The sequence below is a fragment of the Lutra lutra genome, chromosome 2 (genome assembly GCF_902655055.1).
Source record: "Lutra lutra chromosome 2, mLutLut1.2, whole genome shotgun sequence".
Classification (NCBI taxonomy): Eukaryota; Metazoa; Chordata; class Mammalia; order Carnivora; family Mustelidae; genus Lutra; species Lutra lutra.
The window spans coordinates 63,854,866-63,877,783 of NC_062279.1; the positions used below are offsets into that span (position 1 = coordinate 63,854,866).

A 22,918-nucleotide genomic window follows, 5' to 3' on the forward strand; every position below is an offset into this window, starting at 1 on the left:
CCATAGTGTATATATACCACATCTTCTTTATCCATTCATCTGTTGATGGACATCTAGGTTCTTTCCATAGTTTGGCTATTGTAGACATTGCTGCTATAAACATTCGGGTGCACATGCCCCTTCGGATCACTACGTTTGTATCTTTAGGGTAAATACCCAGCAGTGCAATTGCTGGGTCATAGGGTAGTTCTATTTTCAACACTTTGAGGAACCTCCATGCTGTTTTCCAGAGTGGTTGCACCAGCTTGCATTCCCACCAACAGTGTAGGAGTGTTCCCCTTTCTCCGCATCCTCGCCAGCATCTGTCATTTCCTGACTTGTTAATTTGAGCCATTCTGACTGGTGTGAGGTGATATCTCATTGTGGTTTTGATTTGTATTTCCCTGATGCCGAGTGATATGGAACACTTTTTCATGTGTCTGTTGGCCATCTGGATATCTTCTTTACAGAAATGTCTGTTCATGTCTTCTGTCCATTTCTTGATTGGATTATTTGTTCTTTGGGTGTTGAGTTTGCTAAGTTCTTTATAGATTTTGGACACTAGCCCTTTATCTGATATGTCGTTTGCAAATATCTTCTCCCATTCTGTCAGTTGTCTTTTGGTTTTGTTCACTGTTTCCTTTGCTGTGCAAAAGCTTTTGATCTTGGTAAAATCCCAATATTTCATTTTTGCCCTTGCTTCCCTTGCCTTTGGTGATATTCCTAGGAAGATGTTGCTGCGGCTGAGGTCGAAGAGGTTGCTGCCTGTGTTCTCCTCAAGGATTTGGATGGATTCCTTTCTCACATTGAGGTCCTTCATCCATTTTGAGTCTATTTTCGTGTGTGGTGTAAGGAAATGATCCAATTTCATTTTTCTGCATGTGGCTGTCCAATTTTCCCAACACCATTTATTGAAGAGGTTGTCTTTTTTCCATTGGACATTCTTTCCTGCTTTGTCAAAGATTAGTGGACCATAGAGTTGAGGGTCTATTTCTGGGCTCTCTATTCTGTTCCATTGATCTATGTGTCTGTTTTTGTGCCAGTACCATGCTGTCTTGATGATGACAGCTTTGTAATAGAGCTTGAAGTCCGGAATAGTGATGCCACCAACTTTGGCTTTCTTCTTCAATATTCCTTTGGCTATTCAAGGTCTTTTCTGGTTCCATATAAATTTTAGGATTATTTGTTCCATTTCTTTGAAAAAAATGGATGGTACTTTGATAGGAATTGCATTAAATGTGTAGATTGCTTTAGGTAACATAGACATTTTCACAATATTTATTCTTCCAATCCAGGAGCATGGACATTTTTCCATTTCTTTGTGTCTTCCTCAATTTCTTTCATGAGTACTTTATAGTTTTCTGAGTATAGATTCTTAGTCTCTTTGGTTAGGTTTATTCCTAGGTATCTTATAGTTTTGGGTGCAATTGTAAATGGGATGGACTCCTTAATTTCTCTTTCTTCTGTCTTGTTGTTGGTGTAGAGAAATGCAACTGATTTCTGTGCATTGATTTTATATCCTGACACTTTACTGAATTCCTGTACAAGTTCTAGGAGTTTGGGAGTGGAGTCTTTTGGGTTTTCCACATATAGTATCATATCATCTATGAAGAGTGATAGTTTGACTTCTTCTTTGCCGATTTGGATGCTTTAATTTCCTTTTGTTGTCTGATTGCTGAGGCTAGGACTTCTAGTACTATGTTGAATAGCAGTGGTGATAATGGACATCCCTGCCGTGTTCCTGACCTTAGCAGAAAAGCTTTCAGTTTTTCTCCATTGAGAATATTTGCGGTGGGTTTTTCATAGATGGCTTTGATAATATTGAGGTATGTGCCCTCTATCCCTACACTTTGAAGAGTTTTGATCAGGAGGGATGCTGTACTTTGTCAAATGCTTTTTCAGCATCTATTGAGAGTATTATATGGTTCTTGTTCTTTCTTCTATTAATGTGTTGTATCACATTGATTGATTTGCGGATGTTGAACCAACCTTGCAGCCCTGGAATAAATCCCACTTGGTCGTGGTGAATAATCCTTTTAATGTACTGTGGAATCCTATTGGCTAGTATTTTGGTGAGAATTTTTGCATCTGTGTTCATCAAGGATATTGGTCTGTAGTTCTCTTTTTTGACGGGATCCTTGTCTGGTTTTGGGATCAAGGTGATGCTGGCCTCATAAAATGAGTTTGGAAGTTTTCCTTCCATTTCTATTTTTTGGGACAGTTTCAGGAGATAGGAATTAGTTCTTCTTTAAATGTTTGGTAGAATTCCCCTGGGAACCATCTGGCCCTGGGCTTTTGTTTGTTTGGAGATTTTGGATGACTGTTTCAATCTCCTTACTGGTTATGGGTCTGTTCAGGCTTTCTATTTCTTCCTGGTTCAGTTGTGGTAGTTTATATGTCTCTAGGAATGCATCCATTTCTTCCAGATTGTCAAATTTGTTGACGTAGAGTTGCTCATAGTATGTTCTTATAATTGTCTGTATTTCTTTGGTGTTCGTTGTGATCTCTCCTCTTTCATTCATGATTTTATTTATTTGGGTCCTTTCTCTTTTCTTTTTGATAAGTCTGGCCAGGGGTTTATCAATTTTATTAATTCTTTCAAAGAACCAGCTCCTAGTTTCGTTGATTTGTTCTATTGTTTTTTTGGTTTCTATTTCATTGATTTCTGCTCTGATCTTTATGATTTCTCTTCTCCTGCTGGGTTTAGGGTTTCTTTCTTGTTCTTTCTCCAGCTCCTTTAGGTGTAGGGTTAGGTTGTGTACCTGAGACCTTTCTTGTTTCTTGAGAAAGGCTTGTACCACTATATATTTTCCTCTCAGGACTGCCTTTGCTGTGTCCCACAGATTTTGAACCATTGTGTTTTCATTATCATTTGTTTCCATGAATTTTTTCAATTCTTCTTAAATTCCTGGTTGACCCATTCATTCTTTAGAAGGATGCTGTTTAGTCTCCATGTATTTGGGTTCTTTCCAAATTTCCTCTTGTGATTGAGTTCTAGCTTCAGAGCATTGTGGTCTGAAAATATGCAGGGAATGATCCCAATCATTTGATACCAGTTGAGACCTGATTTAGGACCCAAGATGTGATCTATTCTGGAGAATGTTCCATGTGCACTAGAGAAGAATGTGTATTCTTTTGCTTTGGGATGAAATGTTCTGAATATATCTGTGATGTCCATCTGGTCCAGTGTGTCATTTAAGGCCTTTATTTCCTTGTTGATCTTTTGCTTGGATGATCTGTCCATTTCAATGAGGGGAGTGTTAAAGTCCCCTACGATTATTGTATTATTCTTGATGTGTTTCTTTGATTTTGTTATTAATTGGTTTATATAGTTGGCTGCTCCCATGTTAGGGGCATAGATATTTAAAATTGTTAGATCTTCTTGTTGGACAGATCCTTTGAGTATGATATAGTGTCCTTCCTCATCTCTTATTATAGTCTTTGGCTTAAAATCTAATTGATCTGATATAAGGATTGCCACTCCTGCTTTCTTCTGATGTCCATTAGCATGGTAAATTCTTTTCCACCCTCTCACTTTAAATCTGGAGGTGTCTTCAGGTTTAAAATTAGTTTCTTGTAGGCAACGTATACATGGGTTTTGTTTTTTTATCCATTCTGATACCCTGTGTCTTTTGATTGTGGCATTTAGCCCATTAACATTCAGGGTAAGTATTGAGAGATATGAATTTAGTGCCATTGTATTGCCTGTAAGGTGATTGTTATTGTATATTGTCTCTGTTTCTTTCTGATCTACTACTTTTAGGGTCTCTCTTTGCTTAGAGGACCCCTTTCAATATTTCCTGTAGAGCTGGTTTGGTGTTTGCAAATTCTGTCAGTTTTTGTTTTTCCTGGAAGCTTTTAATCTCTCCTCTATTTTCAATGATAGCCTAGCTGGATATATTATTCTTGGCTGCATGTTTTTCTCGTTTAGTGCTCTGAATATATCATGCCAGCTCTTTCTGGCCTGCCACGTCTCTGTGGATAAGTCTGCTGCCAATCTAATATTTTTACCATTGTATGTTACAGACTTCTTTTCCCGGGCTGCTTTCAGGATCTTCTCTTTGTCACTAAGACTTGTCAATTTTACTATTAGGTGACGGGGTGTGCACCTATTCTTATTGATTTTGAGGGGGGTTCTCTGAACCTCCTGGATTTTGATGCTTGTTCCCTTTGCCATATTGGGGAAATTCTCTCCAATAATTCTCTCCAATATACCTTCTGCTCCCCTCTCTGTTTCCTCTTCTTCTGGAATCCCAATTATTCTAATGTTGTTTTGTCTTATGGTGTCACTTATCTCTCGAATTCTCCCCTCGTGGTCCAGTAGCTGTTTGTCCCTCTTTTGCTCAGCTTCTTTATGCTCTGTCATTTGGTCTTCTATATCGCTAATTCTTTCTTCTTCTCATTTATCCTAGCAGTGAGTACCTCCATTTTTGATTGCACGTCATTAATAGCTTTTTTGTTTTCAACTTGGTTAGATTTTAGTTCTTTTATTTCTCCAGAAAGGGCTTTTATCTCTCCAGAGAGGGTTTCTCTAATATCTTCCATACCTTTTTCGAGCCCAACTAGAACCTTGAGAATCGTCATTCTGAACTCTGGATCTGACATATTACCAATGTCTGTATTGATTAGGTCCCTAGCCCTTGGTACTGCCTCTTGTTCTTTTTTTTGTGGTGAATTTTTCCGCCTTGTCATTTTGTCCAGATAAGAGTATATGAAGGAGCAAGTAAAATACTAAAAGGGTGGCAACAACCCCAGGAAAATATGCTTTAGCCAAATCAGAAGAGATCCCAAATCGTGAGGGGGGAGAAAGGGGATAAAAAGAGGATCAGAAAGAAAAAAAAAATGAAACAATTAAAAAAACAAAACGAATAAAGAAAAAATATAAAAAGGAAATATATATATATTAGATAAACTAGTTAAAAAAACGTTCAAAAAGAAAAGGGTAAAAGTTAAAAAGATTTACCAGAATAAGAGAAAAAAAAATTGAAAAAGAAAAAAAAATTAATTTAACTGCAAGGCTAAAGATCATGGGGAGAAAGCCATGAGTTCCGTGCTTTGCTTTCTCCTCCTCTGGAATTCCGCTGCTCTCCTTGGTATTGAAACTGAACTCCTTGGTAGGTGAACTTGGTCCTGGCTGGGTTTCTTGTTTATCTTCTGGGGGAGGGGCCTGTTGTAGTGATTCTCAAGTGTCTTTGCCCCAGGCGGAGTTGCACCGCCCTTACCAGGGGCCGGGCTGAGGAATCCGCTCGGGTTTGCTTTCGGGAGCTTTTGTTCCCTGAGCACTTTCCGTAGAGTTCCAAAGGGCGGGAATGAAGATGGCAGCCTCCCGGTCTCCGGCCCAGAGAAGCCGAGAGCCTGGGGCCCCACTCCTCAGTGCGCCCTCAGAGAACAGCGCCCAATGACTCCCGTCACCCTGGCCTCTGGCCGCGCTCCGAGCTGACCGAGCCTGCGACTGGTTCAAGGTAACCCCGAGCTTAGAGCTCACTCCTCGGCTCTGTCTCTGTAGCCGGCTTCCCCGTTCTAATACATGTAAGCTCTGCGACACTCAGACACCCCCGATCCTTCTGTGACCCTGCGGGACCTGAGGCCACGCTGACCCCACGAGGGCTTCACCCCGGTTAAGCCTCTGGAGTGATGTCCCTCAGCGGAACAGACCTTTAAAAGTCCTGATTTTGTTCTCCATTGCTCCGCCGCTCGCCGGGAGCCGGCCCCTCCCCCCGCAGTCTATCTTCCCTGTCGCTTTGGATTCACTTCTCCGCCAGTCCTACCTTTCAGAACGTGGTTGATTTTCTGTTTCTAGAGTTGCTGTTCTTCTTCTCTTCAATCTCCCGTCAGATTTGTGGGTGTTTGCAATCTTTAGGTAAGCTATCTAGCTGATCTCCTGCTACCTGAAGTAGTCTCAGCCTGCTATTTCTCCGCCATCTTGACTCCTCTCCTTGAATTTGTTTTATTTTATATTGTTTTAAAGCACATTCAATAATAAATATTTTAAAATTTAGTGACCATCCCAGACCATACCTCAAAAATTCAAAAACATGCATTAAATGCCTTTGGCCTTGAAAACATCTAAAAATCTTTTTATAGACATATATAGTAACAAGTATCTTTACATAAATAAAGCATGTAATTTATAGTTTTAATTTGGTACATCACATGACAGGGTAACAAGGTGATGTTGTGGGAAAAGACTCCCCCTGGGAGTTGGCACACCAGAGCCCTGGTCCAGGCTCCCCACATTCACAGGAGACAAGGCAGAGGATATAGTAACACTCCAGCCCTCAGTTCCCAATTAGTAGAACATGAAGGGGAAAAAGAGCAACCCAAGTGTCCCTCATGGGTTTTTTTAAAAATTATTTGATGCTAAGATTCTCAAAGTATTAGCTTTTTATCTGTTGCCTACTCAGGGATGGCTTGAAAAATAAGAAAATGCTCAGAATTTGGTGTGTATTGGCTAAAGCCAATAAAGATAAATGCATGTCCAGGAAACAAAGACACTTAACAGATATGGATTTGGCATCTATTGTTCTAGGCATTATGACCAACATATAAAATGTCTGCTCTCATGGAGTTTATATTTTAAGAAAAGGGTGGACATAAGCAATAAACAAAATAAATACAATCTTTGATTGGTCACATGGTAATAAGTGCTGTGGAGAAAAATAAATCGGGGTGAGCAGGTCAGTGTAAGTCTGAAGGGGATTCTGGCAATTTCAAATAGCATGTTCAGGAAAGGACCCTGTAAGAAGATATGAGTGAGCAGAGGAGGAGATGATGAAGCAGCTCTGAGGACACCAGTAGGCATTCTCCTGGGATGGGATGGGATGGGATGGATGAACAGAGGGATGACATGATGGACTTCTGAGCTAACAGGCTCACTCTGGGTAGAGTACAGTAGGGCAAAGTCGATGCAGGGAGCCCGGTGTGGAAGCTACAGGAGAGCTGGTGAGAGGTGGCTACATTTGGATGCATCGTGAAGGAGGAGGTTGCAGGGTTTGCTAAAGAACTGGATGTGTGGTAACAAAGAGAAAAAGAGGAGTGAAAGCTAACTTCAGATTCTGGGCCTGAGGTGGTAAAGACTGGAGAGAGGTAGGGTGGGGGTCATGGAAGAGGACCAGGAGTCTGGCTTGGGTGAGTGCCAATGCCTACTGGATATCAAGTGGCCATCTCAGTTAAGCAGTTGGATAGACAAGTCTGGAACTAGAGGCCAGGTTCTAGGTTAGAGTTGTAAATTTGGGAATTAATGATCAGTATATAGAAAATTGATACTAAAGCCATGAGACTGTATAAATCACTAACAGAGAGTGTGTCAGTAGAGGTGGAAAGAGGTCCAAGGACTAAGGTGGAATCCAGTGCTACTAAGAGTTTGAGAATTAAGCAGTTTCCAGCCAAGATGATGAGATGGGGAGTGGCCAGTCTTATCAGCTGGAGAAAACCCAGAAGAATGTAGTAGAAGCCAAGTGAAGAAAGCATTTCAAAAAGGAGACATAATTTCTGGAATATCACTTGTTAGTGGTTGAATCTACACTTGCAGATTTTCTCTGTCAAGTGAGGATGTTATATGTACACATCAACTCCCCTGAAGGATGCTTTATAATCGCACCTAGTAAGGAGAACAGGTTTGCATATATGTAGGTTGTATCATTATATTCCAAATACACATCATTTTTGGAACATCCAGTATTTCTTACTTTCCACACCTATTCCTATGCCTGTCACCACAAACGATTGTTTCTAATTGCACTATGGTTGTCTTCTCATCTCATGGAGATGTTATCAAAATCAGTGTGATTACAAAAGAAGAATAATTCTCAGCCATGTGGGTTTGCTACACCACACACTAAACATTACTTCTATTTATTTGAAAATGTTGAATTTACATTAGATTATAAATGTGTAATATTCTGGGAACGCAGCATATTATAAAATGAAGCTGCTGTGTGAATGTATTCATCATAAGAATATGTTGACCATATTTTTTTACTCAAACCATATTCTATCTCCAATCCTGCCTAAGAAATCTGGCTTTCTCACTCCCTTAGGAGATAAAGCATTTTATTTAAATCACCTTTCCTGATAGTTGATCTAAGGGAAGAGGGAAAAAGATACAACTCACAGCCTCAGGATATAGACATCCTGTCTCCATTCCTTTTAGCTTTTACTGGACATCAGGCTACCAGTCTAATAAGGCAACAAAGAAAAGTAAACAGAAATGAAAAGCAAAATAAATAGCAGTCTTTATCCCACTGGAAATAACCCTAAATTTAAAAATGCAACCTTGGCTATATCGTGAAAGGATTTTCTTGGTCTGTTTCCATAGCTGTATTTTATTTTCTGAACTAATCTAGACTTTTTCTTAAGATTCATATTGTACACCAGTCTTGTTTACCCTAAAAATCTTTTGCAAAACAATTTCTCAGTAAATCGTGCTGTATCTATGCCATGTGGCATCATCCTGCAAACCCAAACTCTGGGTTCTAAGCAACAGTGAAAAACTAGGTAGCATAATTTCTATGACTTGTGTTTTCATGGACGTACTGAGATGGAAGACTAAATATAAGGGATATGGGTAGCTTCCCTTGGCTTCACAAATCTTTGATGTTAAGTCATGTGTCCTACAAACCCATGTGCACCTGTCCTCAATGCCTTTGTCTGTTTTACAGTCTTCTTCTGGCATTACCTAATGAAAGCTATAAAAAGAGAATATTTCCTTCCCATTACAACAGAAAAAAAAAAATTTCAAGAATGAAGCCAAAAATGTCATACCACGTCACAGTCCCATCTTAATAGTAGGTCTAAAAGTCATTAGCACCAGACCATCACTTCAGGTCAAAGCAGAGTTTCAAAACCAAACCCTGTATAGACTTAACATTGAAATGTGATTATTATCACAAAAATATTGAAGTAAAAAATGAGGTAAACAATTTCTTAATGTCAGTTTGTTTTTTGATTGACATCATTGTTCTATTACATTTATGTTCTGCATTTTGGTATGAACCTTGTTTTCTTTTGTTTTTTAATTTTTTAATTTTTTTTATTACCATATAATGTATTATTAGCCCCAGGAGTACAGATCTGTGAATCGCCAGGTTTACACTTCACAGCACTCATCATACCACATACCCTCCCCAATGTCCATAACCCAACCACCCTCTCCCTAGCCCCTCCCCCCAGCAACCCTCAGTTTGTTTTGTGAGATTAAGAGTCTCTTATGGTTTATCTCCCTCCCTATCCCATCTTGTTTCATTTATTCCTTTCCTACCACCCAAACCCCCCACATTGCCTCTCAACTTCTTCATATCAGGGAGATCATATGATAATTGTCTTTCTCTGATTGACTTATTTCGCTCAGCATAATACCCTCTAGTTCCATCCATGTCATCGCAAATGGCAAGATTTCATTCCTTTTGATGGCTGCATAGTATTCCATTGTGTGTATATGTATGTGTGTGTGTGTGTGTGTATATATATATATCACATCATCTTTATCCATTCATCTTTTGATGGACATCTAGGTTCTTTCCATAATTCGGCTATTGTGGACATTGCTGCTATAAACATTCAGGTACACGTGCCCCTTCGGATCACTACATTTGTATCTTTTGGGTAAATACCCAGTAGTGCGATTGCTGGGTCTCAGGGTAGCTCTATTTTCAACTTTTTGAGGAACCTCCATGCTGTTTTCCAGAGTGGTTGCACCAGCTTGCATTCCCACCAACAGTGTAGGAGGTGAACCATTGTTTTCTATTAGGAATCTTCCCTAAAGATTAGGAACCAAGGTAAATTTAACTCCATTTTATCTGTTCTACACAGGACCATAATGGGAAAGATACAGTCATTCTCTGATATTTACCAGAAATATTTACTAAAACTGTCACCTTGTACAAGGCCACTGTACCAGTTATACAGTGAGAATAGAAGAAAAGAGAAGATGATGGGCTATCTATGGCTACTATTCACTTAAGGGTATCTAGATCTACCTCATAGATAATGTTCTGAGTTTCTTTTTTTAAAATTTAAATTCCTGTTAGTTAACATACAGTGCAAAGTTGGATTCTGGAGTAGAATTCAGTGGTCCATCGCTTACATATAACACTCAGTGCTCATCACAAAAAGTGCCCTTATTTTTTTTTTTTTAAGTTTTTGTTTATTTACTTGACAGACTGAGATCACACATAGACCAGAGAGGCAGGCAGGGGTGGGTGGTGGGAAGCAGGCTCCCTGCTGAGCAGAGAGCCCGATGCAAGTCTCCATCCCAGGACCCTGAGATCATGACCTGAGCTGAAGGCAGAGGCTTAACCCACTGAGCCACCCAGGGGCCCCAACAAGTACCCTTCTTAATACCCATTACCCAGCTAGACCATCCCCGCCGACCTCCCTCAAGTTTCTTTTTTAATATATAAAGAGGAATAAGATATGACCTTAATGAGTATCAGCAGCTCTCACTACTCCTTCTATCAGTTTTCCTCCAGTGTGAAAAAAACACAGGCAAATCTATCTGATGCTGCCATATTATAAACTGTCACAAGATTTTGCTGAACCCCAAATGAAGATTTCAGACTTGGGCCTGCTGAAGCAACTGATTCCCAAAGGGATGAAGCTCTTAAGGATCCCACTTATTTTTTACATCAGAACTCACAGAAAGTAATAAAAAGCCAATGATTCGTCATTGGCCAAGGGAAAGATCTTTCCAGCATTTCTAATTTCTTTAAATTATAAATTTTGTAACGACTGCTTTCCACCACCACCCCCTTCCCCCCGCCCCCCTTTTTTTTCCAGGTACAGAGCAGTTGCCTCCTGGAGTCGAGTTCAGGGAATTGGGATTCCCTTGATCACTGCCATTGAGATAGTCTCCATCTGGATCCTTTCTTTTATCCTGGCCATCCCTGAAGCTATTGGCTTTGTCATGGTGCCCTTTGAATACAAGGGTGAACAGCACAAAACCTGTATGCTCAATGCCACGTCAAAATTCATGGAGGTATGGAGAGTATAAAGAAAATTAACTGGGGGAGGGAGAGGAGGTCTTCATTTATATGTTATCATCGCCAAGACTTGATATTTCTATAGTGCCCAGCGTGGTTTACTCTTTTAGTTTGGTCACATATTCTTCAGCTGCATGAAAAGTACATGTTATGGGAGGGTTTAGCTTCTTGAATAGAACTATTTTGTTTTCACTCTTAATAGCACAATCATAGACAGGACTGTTCTGCACCAAACAACTCAGAGTCTAAAACAAATGTACTCAATGCTCACTTCGGTAGTACATGAACTGAAAGAAACTGAGAAAAAAAGATGGATATGCTATTTGTTTTTATAATAAGCAACACAGCACAACAATTTCCATCTGACAGGCATGCTAATAGGCATTTTATGTTACTTGGGCAAATGCACAATGCTCACATTTTTTTTTAAAAGATAGATTTATTAACTTAAAGTAGGAAGCCATACTTACAGGTACTTATGGTCGTACAATTCTGCATGTATTATACAAATGATATAAATTTGCAGAACTTTTTTTAAAGTGTTTTAGTTAAGCGAATTCCGTCTTTAATTAATACACCTGACCACATTAATGTTTTTCTGCAGACTTTAATTATGTAATTGAGTGTATTGGAAAACATTTTTAAAATGCATATTTCCTTTACCAAACTAGTCAAATGTGGACGTAGGAGAAAAACCAAAAGGGTAACTACTTCTATTAAACCGGCATAATTTAATGCTTTGATGTAGGTTTCATACAGCTCAGATTCCACATTTAATCATTTACAGACATCTCCAGGTATGTTTTCCTAACTTGGAAAATTCACAAAATTAGTGGTTTTACAGTTGACCAGTTTTCCTCTTTGGAAATTCTTATTTTAAATTTAAAAGTGCTCTTGAAAATTGCCAAACTGGCAATGGTAAAATGAAGGTATTCTCTTTATCTACTGACCTTTTTATTAAGTCAGTCTCCAAAGTGAAAGAACAAAGAAAACAGCAGGAGGTTATCAGAATTTGGGAAGTGGGAATAAGCCATCTAGATATTCCAGGCTAAAGTGTTCAAGAAAAGAGTCTTGATATAAGAAGGGGCTACTAATCATGTGAACCAGGCAAAATGAAAAGAGCTTTCGAAAGACAATCTCTAATAAGAGTGGGCAAGCAAAGGTTGGCTACCCTAGGGTTTCAGGAAGAGGTAGGAGTTTATACTGATCATTTTTTACATTCCATTCCAAGTCTGAAGTTTCCAGATTCTTTTTCTCCTCTTGTTCCCTAGTTTGTGTTCCATTCTTTCCTCCTCAACTTTGCTCTAACCTAGAGTGGAGGGAGGTCCCTTCATACCCTGGCTGATGTTCAAAAGTTCAAAAGAAATGTGTGACCCCTTTCTCTACAGGCCTGTGCCTTGGAGGGGGAAGGGGCTCCACCCAGACCTCTCAGGGGTCAGCTTCCAAACCCTCTGCAGCTGCTTCTGCAGCATTCATACCCAGTCAGCAATGCATCTGGAAGATCTGGAAGGGGGGCGAGAGGGTAAAGATTTCTGATTTTTTTTCTTTTGTTTTTTTTTTACTTCAGTACTGAAATCTTCTACAGTGTGATATGGAGAGGGAGATATTTGTATGACTACATCTGAATAAACCAACTCCTTTGGTAGTTTACAGTAACTTTAGGATAGAATTCAGGGGCCTGTGAACTTAAATGGAAAAGAAATTACATATTTATTTTCACTAACTTCTAACTGGAATTTATCATTTCCTTCTATTATGAATGTAGGCAATGAACCACAAGCATATTTAACAGAACCATATTTCTACTAATAGGAATAATAGACATTTTCTTGTCACAATAACAGTTAGATAATCTTGAAATATCATTTATGCTCATCACTTTTCAACTTCTGATAGTTATTAGAACCAACGTTGGATTTTTCCCTTAACTCATTAATAAACACCTCTATTTCTATATCAGAATTTTCTTTTTACTATTTCAACGGCTGTGTTTCAATGTAAGTGGTTACCCTGTAATCTTACTTTTAGGCATATAGAAATGTTATTCTCAGAAAGGATTACAGTCTTCATCAGACGTTCAAAGGGGTCGATAGCATAAGAACAGTTAAGAACCTCTGCCCAGAACTTTTTTTCCTCAAGAGCCATTTATAGATTATTTTAATAGACATGTTACAAGTGTAGCCTACTGGGCCTCTTTCTATATTCAGCAACCATCCAGTTTTTCACAGAGCAGCATGATTATTTTTTACTGTGGGAACTGAGATGATACAGGAGGCCGCATTATCCTTCGTAAATAAACAATCTGGAGAAAGAACACAGAGCAAAGCATTTCTAAGTTAGCGATTAATTTAGTGGAAGGAAGCATGTAGATATAATTTTCTAATTTCCATTTTTATAGGGTACTAAATTTTCTCCTTTAAAAACACATAAAACTGAATAATCCTCTATTTACAAAGCCTGCGCACAAGGAGATAATGCTAACTATGGCTTCAGATAAGATACTCGACCTCAATAGTTTCCAGGTGATACGTATTAAAGAGTGAGAAAGGACATGGTTTTTGAGGGCTCAAACTGGCGGGCTGCAAGGTCACATAGCAAGCATACCAGGCAAAGGGTTAACTCCCAGTAACCAGAGCTGCACAGATAAGCCATTCATAACCTTCGTTGTTACCAAACAAGACTCCCATTAAGTACACTTTAACCACGAATAAAAAGGAAACCAGGCACTAACAAAATTTTGAGGCTCATCAATAAGTAAAGATAAGTACATATTCTGTTTATCTCAAAATCATGCTGTATGAGCTTTGGAAGGGAATTCTTTTTCTTGATTAGGGTGTCTCCCATTGTGTAATTAAAACCAACTTCAGTTCATAATAAGTATCTTTGTCAGGATCATTTATTTCAAAGTGACATTCCTTCATGGGCTTTTATAAATCCACGATGATTTTTGGAGTTTCCAGTTGAATTGAGTTTTGAGCGTCACCCCCAAGCCCTTTGCCACAACCAGAGGGTGTGCACATAGAAACGTTCCTGCAGGCGTGAAGATTTTGAAGTCATCAGAGGTACTGCCCAGTAAGTTTAGATTATAATACCCCTCCGTTTCTCTCCCTTTTATTCACCTTACAGTTTTACCAAGATGTAAAGGATTGGTGGCTCTTCGGGTTCTATTTCTGCATGCCCTTGGTATGCACTGCTATCTTCTATACCCTTATGACCTGTGAGATGTTAAACAGAAGGAACGGCAGCTTGAGAATTGCCCTCAGTGAGCACCTTAAACAGGTAAACCTCAGAGGCTCGTGAAAATTTGGCCAAGACTGATTTGTCCAGACAACAGAAAGCCTATAGATATTGTATTCAGCTGACATAGCCTCATTTCCTAAAAATAAAAATAGTGTCTTATAATTGTTTTCTTTATAGTTTTAATATTAGGAATTTCTTTTGTGAATGTGGATAGCCTACCAACAAAAGAGGTGGCTGTGGGGGCAGGGCCAGATAGAGAGGAACTCTGATTTAGTTTGCCAAGAGTATATTCAACACAGGTGTTTGTGTGTCTGTGAACTGAACTGGGCTTTTTGGAACTGTGCCAGGACACAAAGAAGCAGATGAAGTCTTGGTGCAGAAATAAAATACAAATATGAAACATTTGGAAAACAGAATCACAAGGTATGGTAGAAGTGGACTGTTTTGTGGGAAGCCAAGGAGGATGTAAGACAGAGTCACAGAGATGTTTGTCATAGATGAGGGAGATTGAGTTGTTCGTCAAGGATAAAGGCATTTGACAGGGAAGGAGATGACAGGGGGCATATTTCAAGTGCAAGGACAAGAGTCCAGTGAGAACATGGCATGGGCACCATGCATTTGGCGAGTGGGGAAAAAGAGACGAACCTCATTAGAGAAACATCTCAATGTCCACAATAGCCAAACTATGGAAAGAACCTAGATGTCCATCAACAGATGAATGGATAAAGAAGATGTTTTACACACACACACACACACACACACACACACACACACACACACAGGAATACTATGCAGCCATCAAAAGAAATGAAATCTTGCCATTTGCAACAACGTGGATGGAACTAGAGGGTATTATGCTGAGCGAAATAAGTCAATCAGAGAAAGACAATTATCATATGATCTCCCTGATTTGAGGAATTTGAGAGGGAGGGTGAGGGGTTTGGGGGGTAGGGAAGGAAAAAATGAAAGAAACCATAAGAGACTCTCAATCTCATGAAACAAACAGAGTTGCAGGGGGAAGGGGGATTGGGAGAGGGTGGTTGGGTTACAGACATTGGGGAGGATATGTGCTATGGTGAGTGCTGTGAAGTGTGTAAAATCTGATGATTCACAGACCTGTACCCCTGGGGCAAATAAGACATTATGTGTCAATTAAAAAAAAAAAAAACATCTAAGGTAAGACTCATGATAGGATTCGGGATTGGGTACAGAAAAAGAGGTCAAATTTTGAAGAGCCCCAGGAAGCTGTTGTTGGTCCCCCATGCCCCTCCCCCAAGCAGCAAACAACAGATACAGAGGTGGCTTTAGAGGGCAAAGCTTTACACTTAGACTTGCTGAGCTCTGTGATTTTGGGCAAATTGCTTAATCTCTCTGAATCCCTAGTTTTTCATAAGATGCACATAATAATACTTGCATCTTTCTGTACAAATATTAATTCAAGTCTTAAAAAATTATATAAAATGTATATAATAATACATCAAAGGGATCACCTAATGCATATACCATAGCTCATATTAAGTACCCAGAAAATGTTATATATTAATTCAAAGAGTAAAACTAGGACTGCCCATAAGTTCTCAGTCTGAGCAGAGAAGTATATAAGAACACCCAGCCGCACCAGAAGTTAATGAGTTGTTGATGGAGCCCATAAATCTGTCCTGTACAATCACCATTCCTCATCAGTGACTCCTTTCCACTACTGTACTGATTTTTCTGAGCTTCAGCTTCTTTTTCTGTAAACTGGGCATAATAGTATGTGAATTGATATCACTACAGAAATCAAAAGAATTAAGTGCATACAGGGGCTCCTGGGTGGCTCAGTGGGTTAAAACCTCTGCCTTCAGCTCAGGTCATGATCCCAGGATCCTGGGATCAAGCCCCGCATCCGGCTCTCTGCTCAGCATGGAGCCTGCCTCCCCTTCTCTCTCTGCCTGCCTCTCTGCCTACTTGTGATTTCTGCCTGTCAAATAAATAAATAAAATCTTTTAAAAAAAAATTAAGTGCATACATATACTTTGTAAAATCTGACATGCATACAAAAGGTAGCTATTATCTTTCAGTAAAATTTAACAGAAAAAGTAGATTTGAGTATGACTTTGTTCAGGCATGAATGTTTCAAGGGCTCCAAATGGGAACTATATCAAATAATGCTGGCCTCTCACTCCTGCAGTAGAGGTAATTAATTAGAATAAATTTGTAAAAAACAAAAAGACAATGTTCTTCAGTGCTGAAATTTTCATTAATACCATAATTGAGTGTGTTTAAGTTATGAATGGTAACTGCTCTGAAAATAACTGAACAGAATTGCCTGTGAGGATAATAGGATTCTGCTTCACATTTCCATTGCATTCTTTATGTTTCCAAAGAGCATGTCATTTGTTTGATTCCTCCAAGCACCCTGTGATATAGGCAGGACAGACCTCCTTATACACTTGATTAGGAGACTGGCTAACCCAAATGCAGATTAAAACTGAAGTCTTGGTCCTATGAGGCATTGCCTAGCGTCGCACCAAAAGTTGTAACAGATTTTAACAGCAGGAGAGCAGGCCGGGCTTCAAGACCTTCCGTCGGGGCCGTGGGGAACTAAATTTACAGCAAAAGGCCCTGCCACCCTTTGGCTAGTATCCCACTTGGCTCCCGGTTTTGCTTTCTGCGTGGTTTTCTCAAATTTCTCTTCATTATTCTAACAACAACTTTTATCAGTTAGGGATTGTGTTTGGATGCTGGTAGCAGAAAACCCAAAATAACATTGAGTAAAACAAGTGAGGGTTTCTTCATTCTCCCACAACAAAAAAATCAGATGTCACGGGTTCAGTGCTCAAGGGACTCGGAAGCCAGGGCTCTGCTCTTTTTGCTGACTTTTCCGTTAGAAGACAGGAACTACAGCTCTACCTTCTCTCAGATTTCCAGGCATCAAAAAGGGCAAGAATATAGACCACATTAGTGTTTGTGCATCTGAGGACTAGCCTCCACTTTTTAGTAGCTTTTCCAGCAAACTCACACAGCGATTTCTACTTGATCTCAGCAGCCAGACTGTGTCAGGTGGCCTTGAAGTCAATTAGCCTGAACTCCCCTGCTGCAGTAACAAAATCAAGGATTTGACTGATACAAGGAGAACAGGAGAAGACATACTGGTTAAGCAAATACAAGTACCAGACTGCCATGGCAACAAATTAATAATGGGTTTTGAAGGATCGTCCTCTGAGGATTTGCTCAAGGGAGACAGCCTCTCCCCCAGTACCCTCCTTTTCTCTTTTTCTGGTCACACTTTCCGTGTACACAAAAGGATCCTTTAAAATGAGCCCCTATTCCTACAGATCGGAACTCCTTATTTTCTCAATTGTTGCTCAGCTTGGATGTTCTCTGAAGCCATAGTCCACCCAATAACTCTTAAAAGATTAAAGAACCCCAGTCCTTCGGGCTAGAGCCACAATTTGTGACGACTGCCTTGAAATCTTTTTAAACGGCTCTATTAATCATGTGGGTTTATTGTAGGCTGCCCATACTTAATGCTATATGCTTTGGGTTGAACCAACATTACCCTTCCAAGTCCTGTTTTCAATCAATTTTATTTTGACATTAACTGATCCCAGTTACAGACAAGTTGCATTTTATGTTCCTAGTTAGGCTTTCAAATGCATGCATTGTAATACTCAAGCATGATGCACACAAGTGTCTGGTTGCAGATAATTCCTAACCTATGATTTTTCTGGTCCTACACAAACTCTAAAGTATGTAAACCTTCAAACTGAGGTCAGTCCAGGGTTAACATGTCCCAGTCATTCTAATCAACATTGCTGATAATCCTTTTCCCTCATCCCTCTGTTTGCAAACAGAGGTCTTTGGAAGCTACATGTCATTAATAAGAGAATTTTAAAAGCAAAAACTCCCAATGTTAGCTTTCTTCAACATCAAGAAATGGAGAAAACACATCGCTATTGGCTTTTATCTTCTATTCCCTACTTCTGTTTTCCAAATATCTTCGTAGATTTGTTCATTCTTTATTATGTTGGGTTCAGTCACATTGACTGCCATGCTGTCATTAATGCTAGTTACCCATCATTGAGGCTTTTAGTTAACCATTCCCCCCATATAGTCACACACATGGGTGCACACACACACATTCAGCTCCAGTGTTGGCTCAGCTCCAGCCAATTTCCATTTCCCTGACATCGAACTTCTGTCCTGACCCTAATAACCAGCTTGAGGCCACCATCCTTCCTGGCAGCTGCCCAAAAGAATCATTAGCAACTCCTTGATTAGAAAGTTGGACTCCAAATCTTGAGGAGATAGAGGCACTGTGAGGCACACTCTTCTGGCTCTTTTTAAAGTAATTCTTTCTCTGCTGTCTACTACATCCTTTGTGTAGCTCTTTCCTCTAGCAGAAAAACACTAAATTTATTGTACTTTTTTCCCCCTCACTTTCCTTTAGCGTCGAGAAGTGGCAAAAACAGTTTTCTGCTTGGTTGTAATTTTTGCTCTCTGCTGGTTCCCTCTTCACTTGAGCCGTATTTTGAAGAAAACCGTGTACGATGAGATGGACAAGAACCGATGTGAATTACTTAGGTACGGTCCTGTGTACTCGTTAGGAAAGTGAAGTTTCTCCAATTGTCACGCTTATGATATTTTTACAAAACCGTCTAGTCTACAGTCTCGTTAGCCCTAAAAATTAAAACTGCAAAGTTGATTATTTTTCTTTTGCTGACATAGCCCATGACTGATCCCAGAGTTTGTTTGAGCCGTATCTGTAATTTTGCGGCTCCCCTCCTGGGGCTGTACGTCATGGTTTGAGCTAACCAAGTGGCAGGTATATCCGTAAATGTTCTGCAGAACTGAAACTGCCACTTAAACAAGGCCTTAAAAATATTCTGACTGCCACCTATAAGAAATGGCTCCTGGGCAAGAAAAATGCTTATTCTAGGGATAAATGCTAGTTAGCAGCAGGTTGAAAACATTATCTTCTAATTATTCCACTATTTTCTTCTGTTCTAGTTTCTTGCTGCTCATGGATTACATCGGCATTAACTTGGCAACCATGAATTCATGTATAAACCCCATAGCTCTGTACTTTGTGAGCAAGAAATTTAAGAATTGTTTCCAGGTGAGACTGGTTTGCGTATATCTTTTTAAGGACAACCAACGGGGTACATGAAGTCACCAACGAGCTTGGCTAATTTCCAGTAGAGAAGTGAAAATCCTATTTTGTTACCCAGAAGAGGGTCAGATTGCCAGCATAAAGCAATATTGTCAGAAAAATTGTCTGAAAGGAAATACCAATTCAGACAACAAAATATGCAGGGGCTTGACTAAAAAGAACTAACTTAATAGCTTGTTAATTTAGTATGCTGCTTTATAAAGAAATGCTCAACTGTGAGCTCCAGGCTCCAGAGAATACACACAATCTAGTCATGCCTCCCGTTATCTTAGATGTTAACCACAGCCTCAACAAAATGTGAAGTCTGCTGTTTAAAAAAGTTTTTGCTAAATAATAGGATATTTAATAATAGCCTATGCAAGGAAAGGAAATGCTTATTGCCCTGGCCATCTGAGCTAATATAATTTCATTTGAAATCAGTTTCCTTCTGTTCTTCAAACTTCCTTGCAGCTAAGCCAACCATGTCTTCCAGAAGCTCCATGTCCTTCTTCCTGAGGTATCATCTCTCCAGTTCCTGGGACGGTTAGCATGGCGTAAATCCTTACTGCATCCTTTGGCCAGGATGTTTCACTGCAGTTTATGGCACGTGTTAGGAAGAGTAGTATAGAGGTCAAGGGTGCAGGATCTGGAAGCAAACAATTTTGATTTACATCACAGCTCTGTACTTGGTAACTGTCTAACCCAGGTCCAAGTGATACCCCTCCTACCTCCTCAGTTTGATCATCTGTAAAATCAGATGATCACTGTATCTATCTCACAGGTAGGATTCAGTGGGTTAATATTTGTTAAGCACTTGGGACAATAATAAGCTCTCAGTAGGAGTTTTTTTATTATTAGGGATAGAGAAGGGAGAAAAAAACACCATGACTGCCCTCATGGAATGGACAGGAGAATGGAAGGAGATTGACATATATTTACCAAAGAATCTTACAAACAGATGAAACTTGGTATGGAAGTTCTAGCTGCTACCTTTTTAAAGTCTACTTGACAATGTTTACAAGTCATGAAGTGCTCTACAAAAGATTCTGCCTGGGGAGCCTGGGTGGCTAGTCTGTTAAGCATCTGCCTTCGGCTTGGGTCGTGGTCCCGGGGTTCTGGGATTGAGTCCCGCATTAGGCTCCCTGCTCCTCGGGGAGTCTACTTCTCCCTCTGATCCTTCTCCCCACTTGTGCTCATACTCTGTCTCAAGTAAAGAAATAAAATCTTAAGAAAAGAAAGAAAGAGAGAAAGAAAGGCTCTGCCCAAGGAAGCATTGACTAAAATGCTGGTCATAATTAATCCATCATATAATCTGGAATTAATCTAATTTAATTAATTTATATATTAATTAGAGGGGAAGGGAAAATCAAGGTATAAACTCTCAGAAATTAAACCAATCTTTGTATTAATCTTCATACAGAGGCAATATATGCAGGAGAAAGACCTTAATCCAGAGAGTCCTGGGTTCTAATTCCAGTTCTGCCTGTTTCCCCCTCTAAACCGCCTTATCCTCAGTAATAAAATGGGAAAAATAGCACCTACCACCTAAAGCTATGAGGAGAGATAAGATATCCAAAGCAGGCAGCCACACAGGTGAGGCACACTGCAGAAATGCCAAGCCCCTCCAGACCCTTCTCTACCCATGTCCACCCCAAGTCATAGGACATGCTCCCTCAGGCCAACACTGCCTTCCCTTCCAATTGGATTTGGTGAATAAATTAAAACAAGAAATAAGGGATCTATTTCTCTGCACTAGAATGGACGGTTTAATTTCTACCTAGAGATTACTAGCTCCATACTCTAGATTACTGTTCAGGTTCACATTCTCTCCTCATGTTTTGTTGGTAGGAACCCAAGGCTTCTGTGTTCTGCTGGAAACAGGTTGGTAGGCTTATTTATTTAGACTTTGTTCCTTCCCCCAGTCCTGCCTCTGCTGCTGCTGTTACCAGTCCAAAAGTCTGATGACCTCGGTCCCCATGAATGGAACAAGCATACAGTGGAAGAACCATGAACAAAACAACCACAACACAGAGAGGAGCAGCCATAAGGACAGCATTAACTAAACATCTTAAGAGATATTCATCAGTAATCCTTCAAATTCTATTGGAGAAAAAAATCACACAGCAACTGTGTTTCCAGAAATCTTTTCTCTAATCCTTCTCTTGTGACTCAGCCCCAAACCCAGAAAAATGCTTTCCAAAACATCAGAGGGTGGACTGGTTTATGGTCACAAATTTGATGAATCTTATTTCTTTAATTTATCTAATTTACATATTCTGCTTGTTATTTACATATTCCGCACTAAAAAAATGGTGGGAGTTGGCAGGAGGAAGGGAGACTGTTTGGTTAAATCAGATGGGTATTTACTACTTTTGCATGAAAACAGTCTTCCAGTACTTGACAGCTTCTGTGGAATATCCAGCGAGAACTAGCCACCATGAAAATTTAGTGATTATGACAAGATTTTAAATTTTTTTGAATTGGCCAGATGCAGTAAGGTAAGCAATCAGGTTAATGTTTTTCATGTCACTTTTTAATTTTTAAAACATCAGTTCTCAAGCCGCAGCAAATATAGGCACTTAAAGCACAGGCTGATATCCATATGTGGCAGTGTAATAGCTGGTATTCAAAGAATTTTTAAGAACCTTTATTTTCTTTTGTAATGAGGTTTCATTATAGGAGCTCTGGAGCATATTTTTATGTGAAATTTTAAAATAATGCTTGAATCAACTAGTTCTATTTTTCACAAGCCCAATCTTTTTTTAATGTAGATATTTTATGTAAAATCAATATCATGTACTAAAATTTAAATGTGCATATCATTCAACCATACCCAAGACTTTCAGTGGAATGTATTTACATCTAAAGCACAACTAATAGAAAAAGAAAAGGTTTTTAGAAGACTTGGAAATTTTCATTGAGGTTTTTTTTGCATTTGGTAATAGTAACATGTATGTGGACATATACGTATATGTACATTCATATATGTTATACATATCACCTCATAGTCTCTTGATTCCTCTAAAAATGTTAACTGTCGGTCCAACATTTTTGATCCTTCACTTTTCCATATAAAAAACCATTTCAAAGTGACCAGCTGAGTTTATCACATCAGTGAAATATAATTACCCCCAAATGCCACCTTGAATTTACAGTTCTTCACTTCCCTGGGTTTCCAGCATGAATCTAAACACGTCCCCCACCCCCATTCCTCTCATGGTCACCATTTCAAAGGGCCCACAGTGACTTTTGCTGGGCATGTTCTAAGATGTTTACAGACTGTGAGTATAGCAGAAAATCTTTTACTGTGGTGTATATAAATATATATAAACAACTGTACATTTTTTTAGCCAACTTTTCTGTGATTGTCTTTATGGAATGTACTTGTGTGTGTGATATATGCATGTGTGTTATGGTATGTATGGATTTAATGTAATCTAATAACACTGACCTGTAATCGTACCGCAGGACATACTCTAAGTGGAATCTAAGTGGTTGCTTATCATGACCGCTGGTCTTAGTTTTAATCTGTCTGTGTCATAAATCCTGTGAACATGTCACCATTACAAATGGGATATGGGAGGCA

General features: G+C 39.4%; 1 protein-coding gene and 2 long non-coding RNA genes across 3 annotated transcripts in view; 1 reads left to right on the forward strand and 2 right to left on the reverse strand.

Annotated features, from left to right (window-relative positions):
- Positions 1–22,680, forward strand: part of EDNRA (endothelin receptor type A) — a 71,100-nt gene extending 48,420 nt beyond the window's left edge. Inside the window, exons 4-8 of the mRNA XM_047717598.1 lie at positions 10,756–10,954; positions 14,085–14,237; positions 18,631–18,764; positions 19,191–19,299; positions 21,255–22,680. Of these exons, the coding sequence (XP_047573554.1) occupies positions 10,756–10,954; positions 14,085–14,237; positions 18,631–18,764; positions 19,191–19,299; positions 21,255–21,395 (736 nt within the window). The 3' untranslated portion in view covers positions 21,396–22,680. The remainder of the gene's footprint in view (positions 1–10,755; positions 10,955–14,084; positions 14,238–18,630; positions 18,765–19,190; positions 19,300–21,254) is intronic.
- Positions 12,504–14,164, reverse strand: LOC125093022 (uncharacterized). Its single transcript, XR_007125133.1, has 2 exons — positions 14,078–14,164; positions 12,504–13,260 (listed from the first exon to the last, which is right to left on the reverse strand). It is a non-coding gene; the product is annotated as an uncharacterized LOC125093022 (long non-coding RNA).
- The window catches only part of LOC125093021 (uncharacterized), an 84,226-nt gene continuing 80,842 nt past the window's right edge, over positions 19,535–22,918 (reverse strand). Inside the window, exon 4 of the long non-coding RNA XR_007125132.1 lies at positions 19,535–19,978. This is a non-coding gene — a long non-coding RNA (uncharacterized LOC125093021). The remainder of the gene's footprint in view (positions 19,979–22,918) is intronic.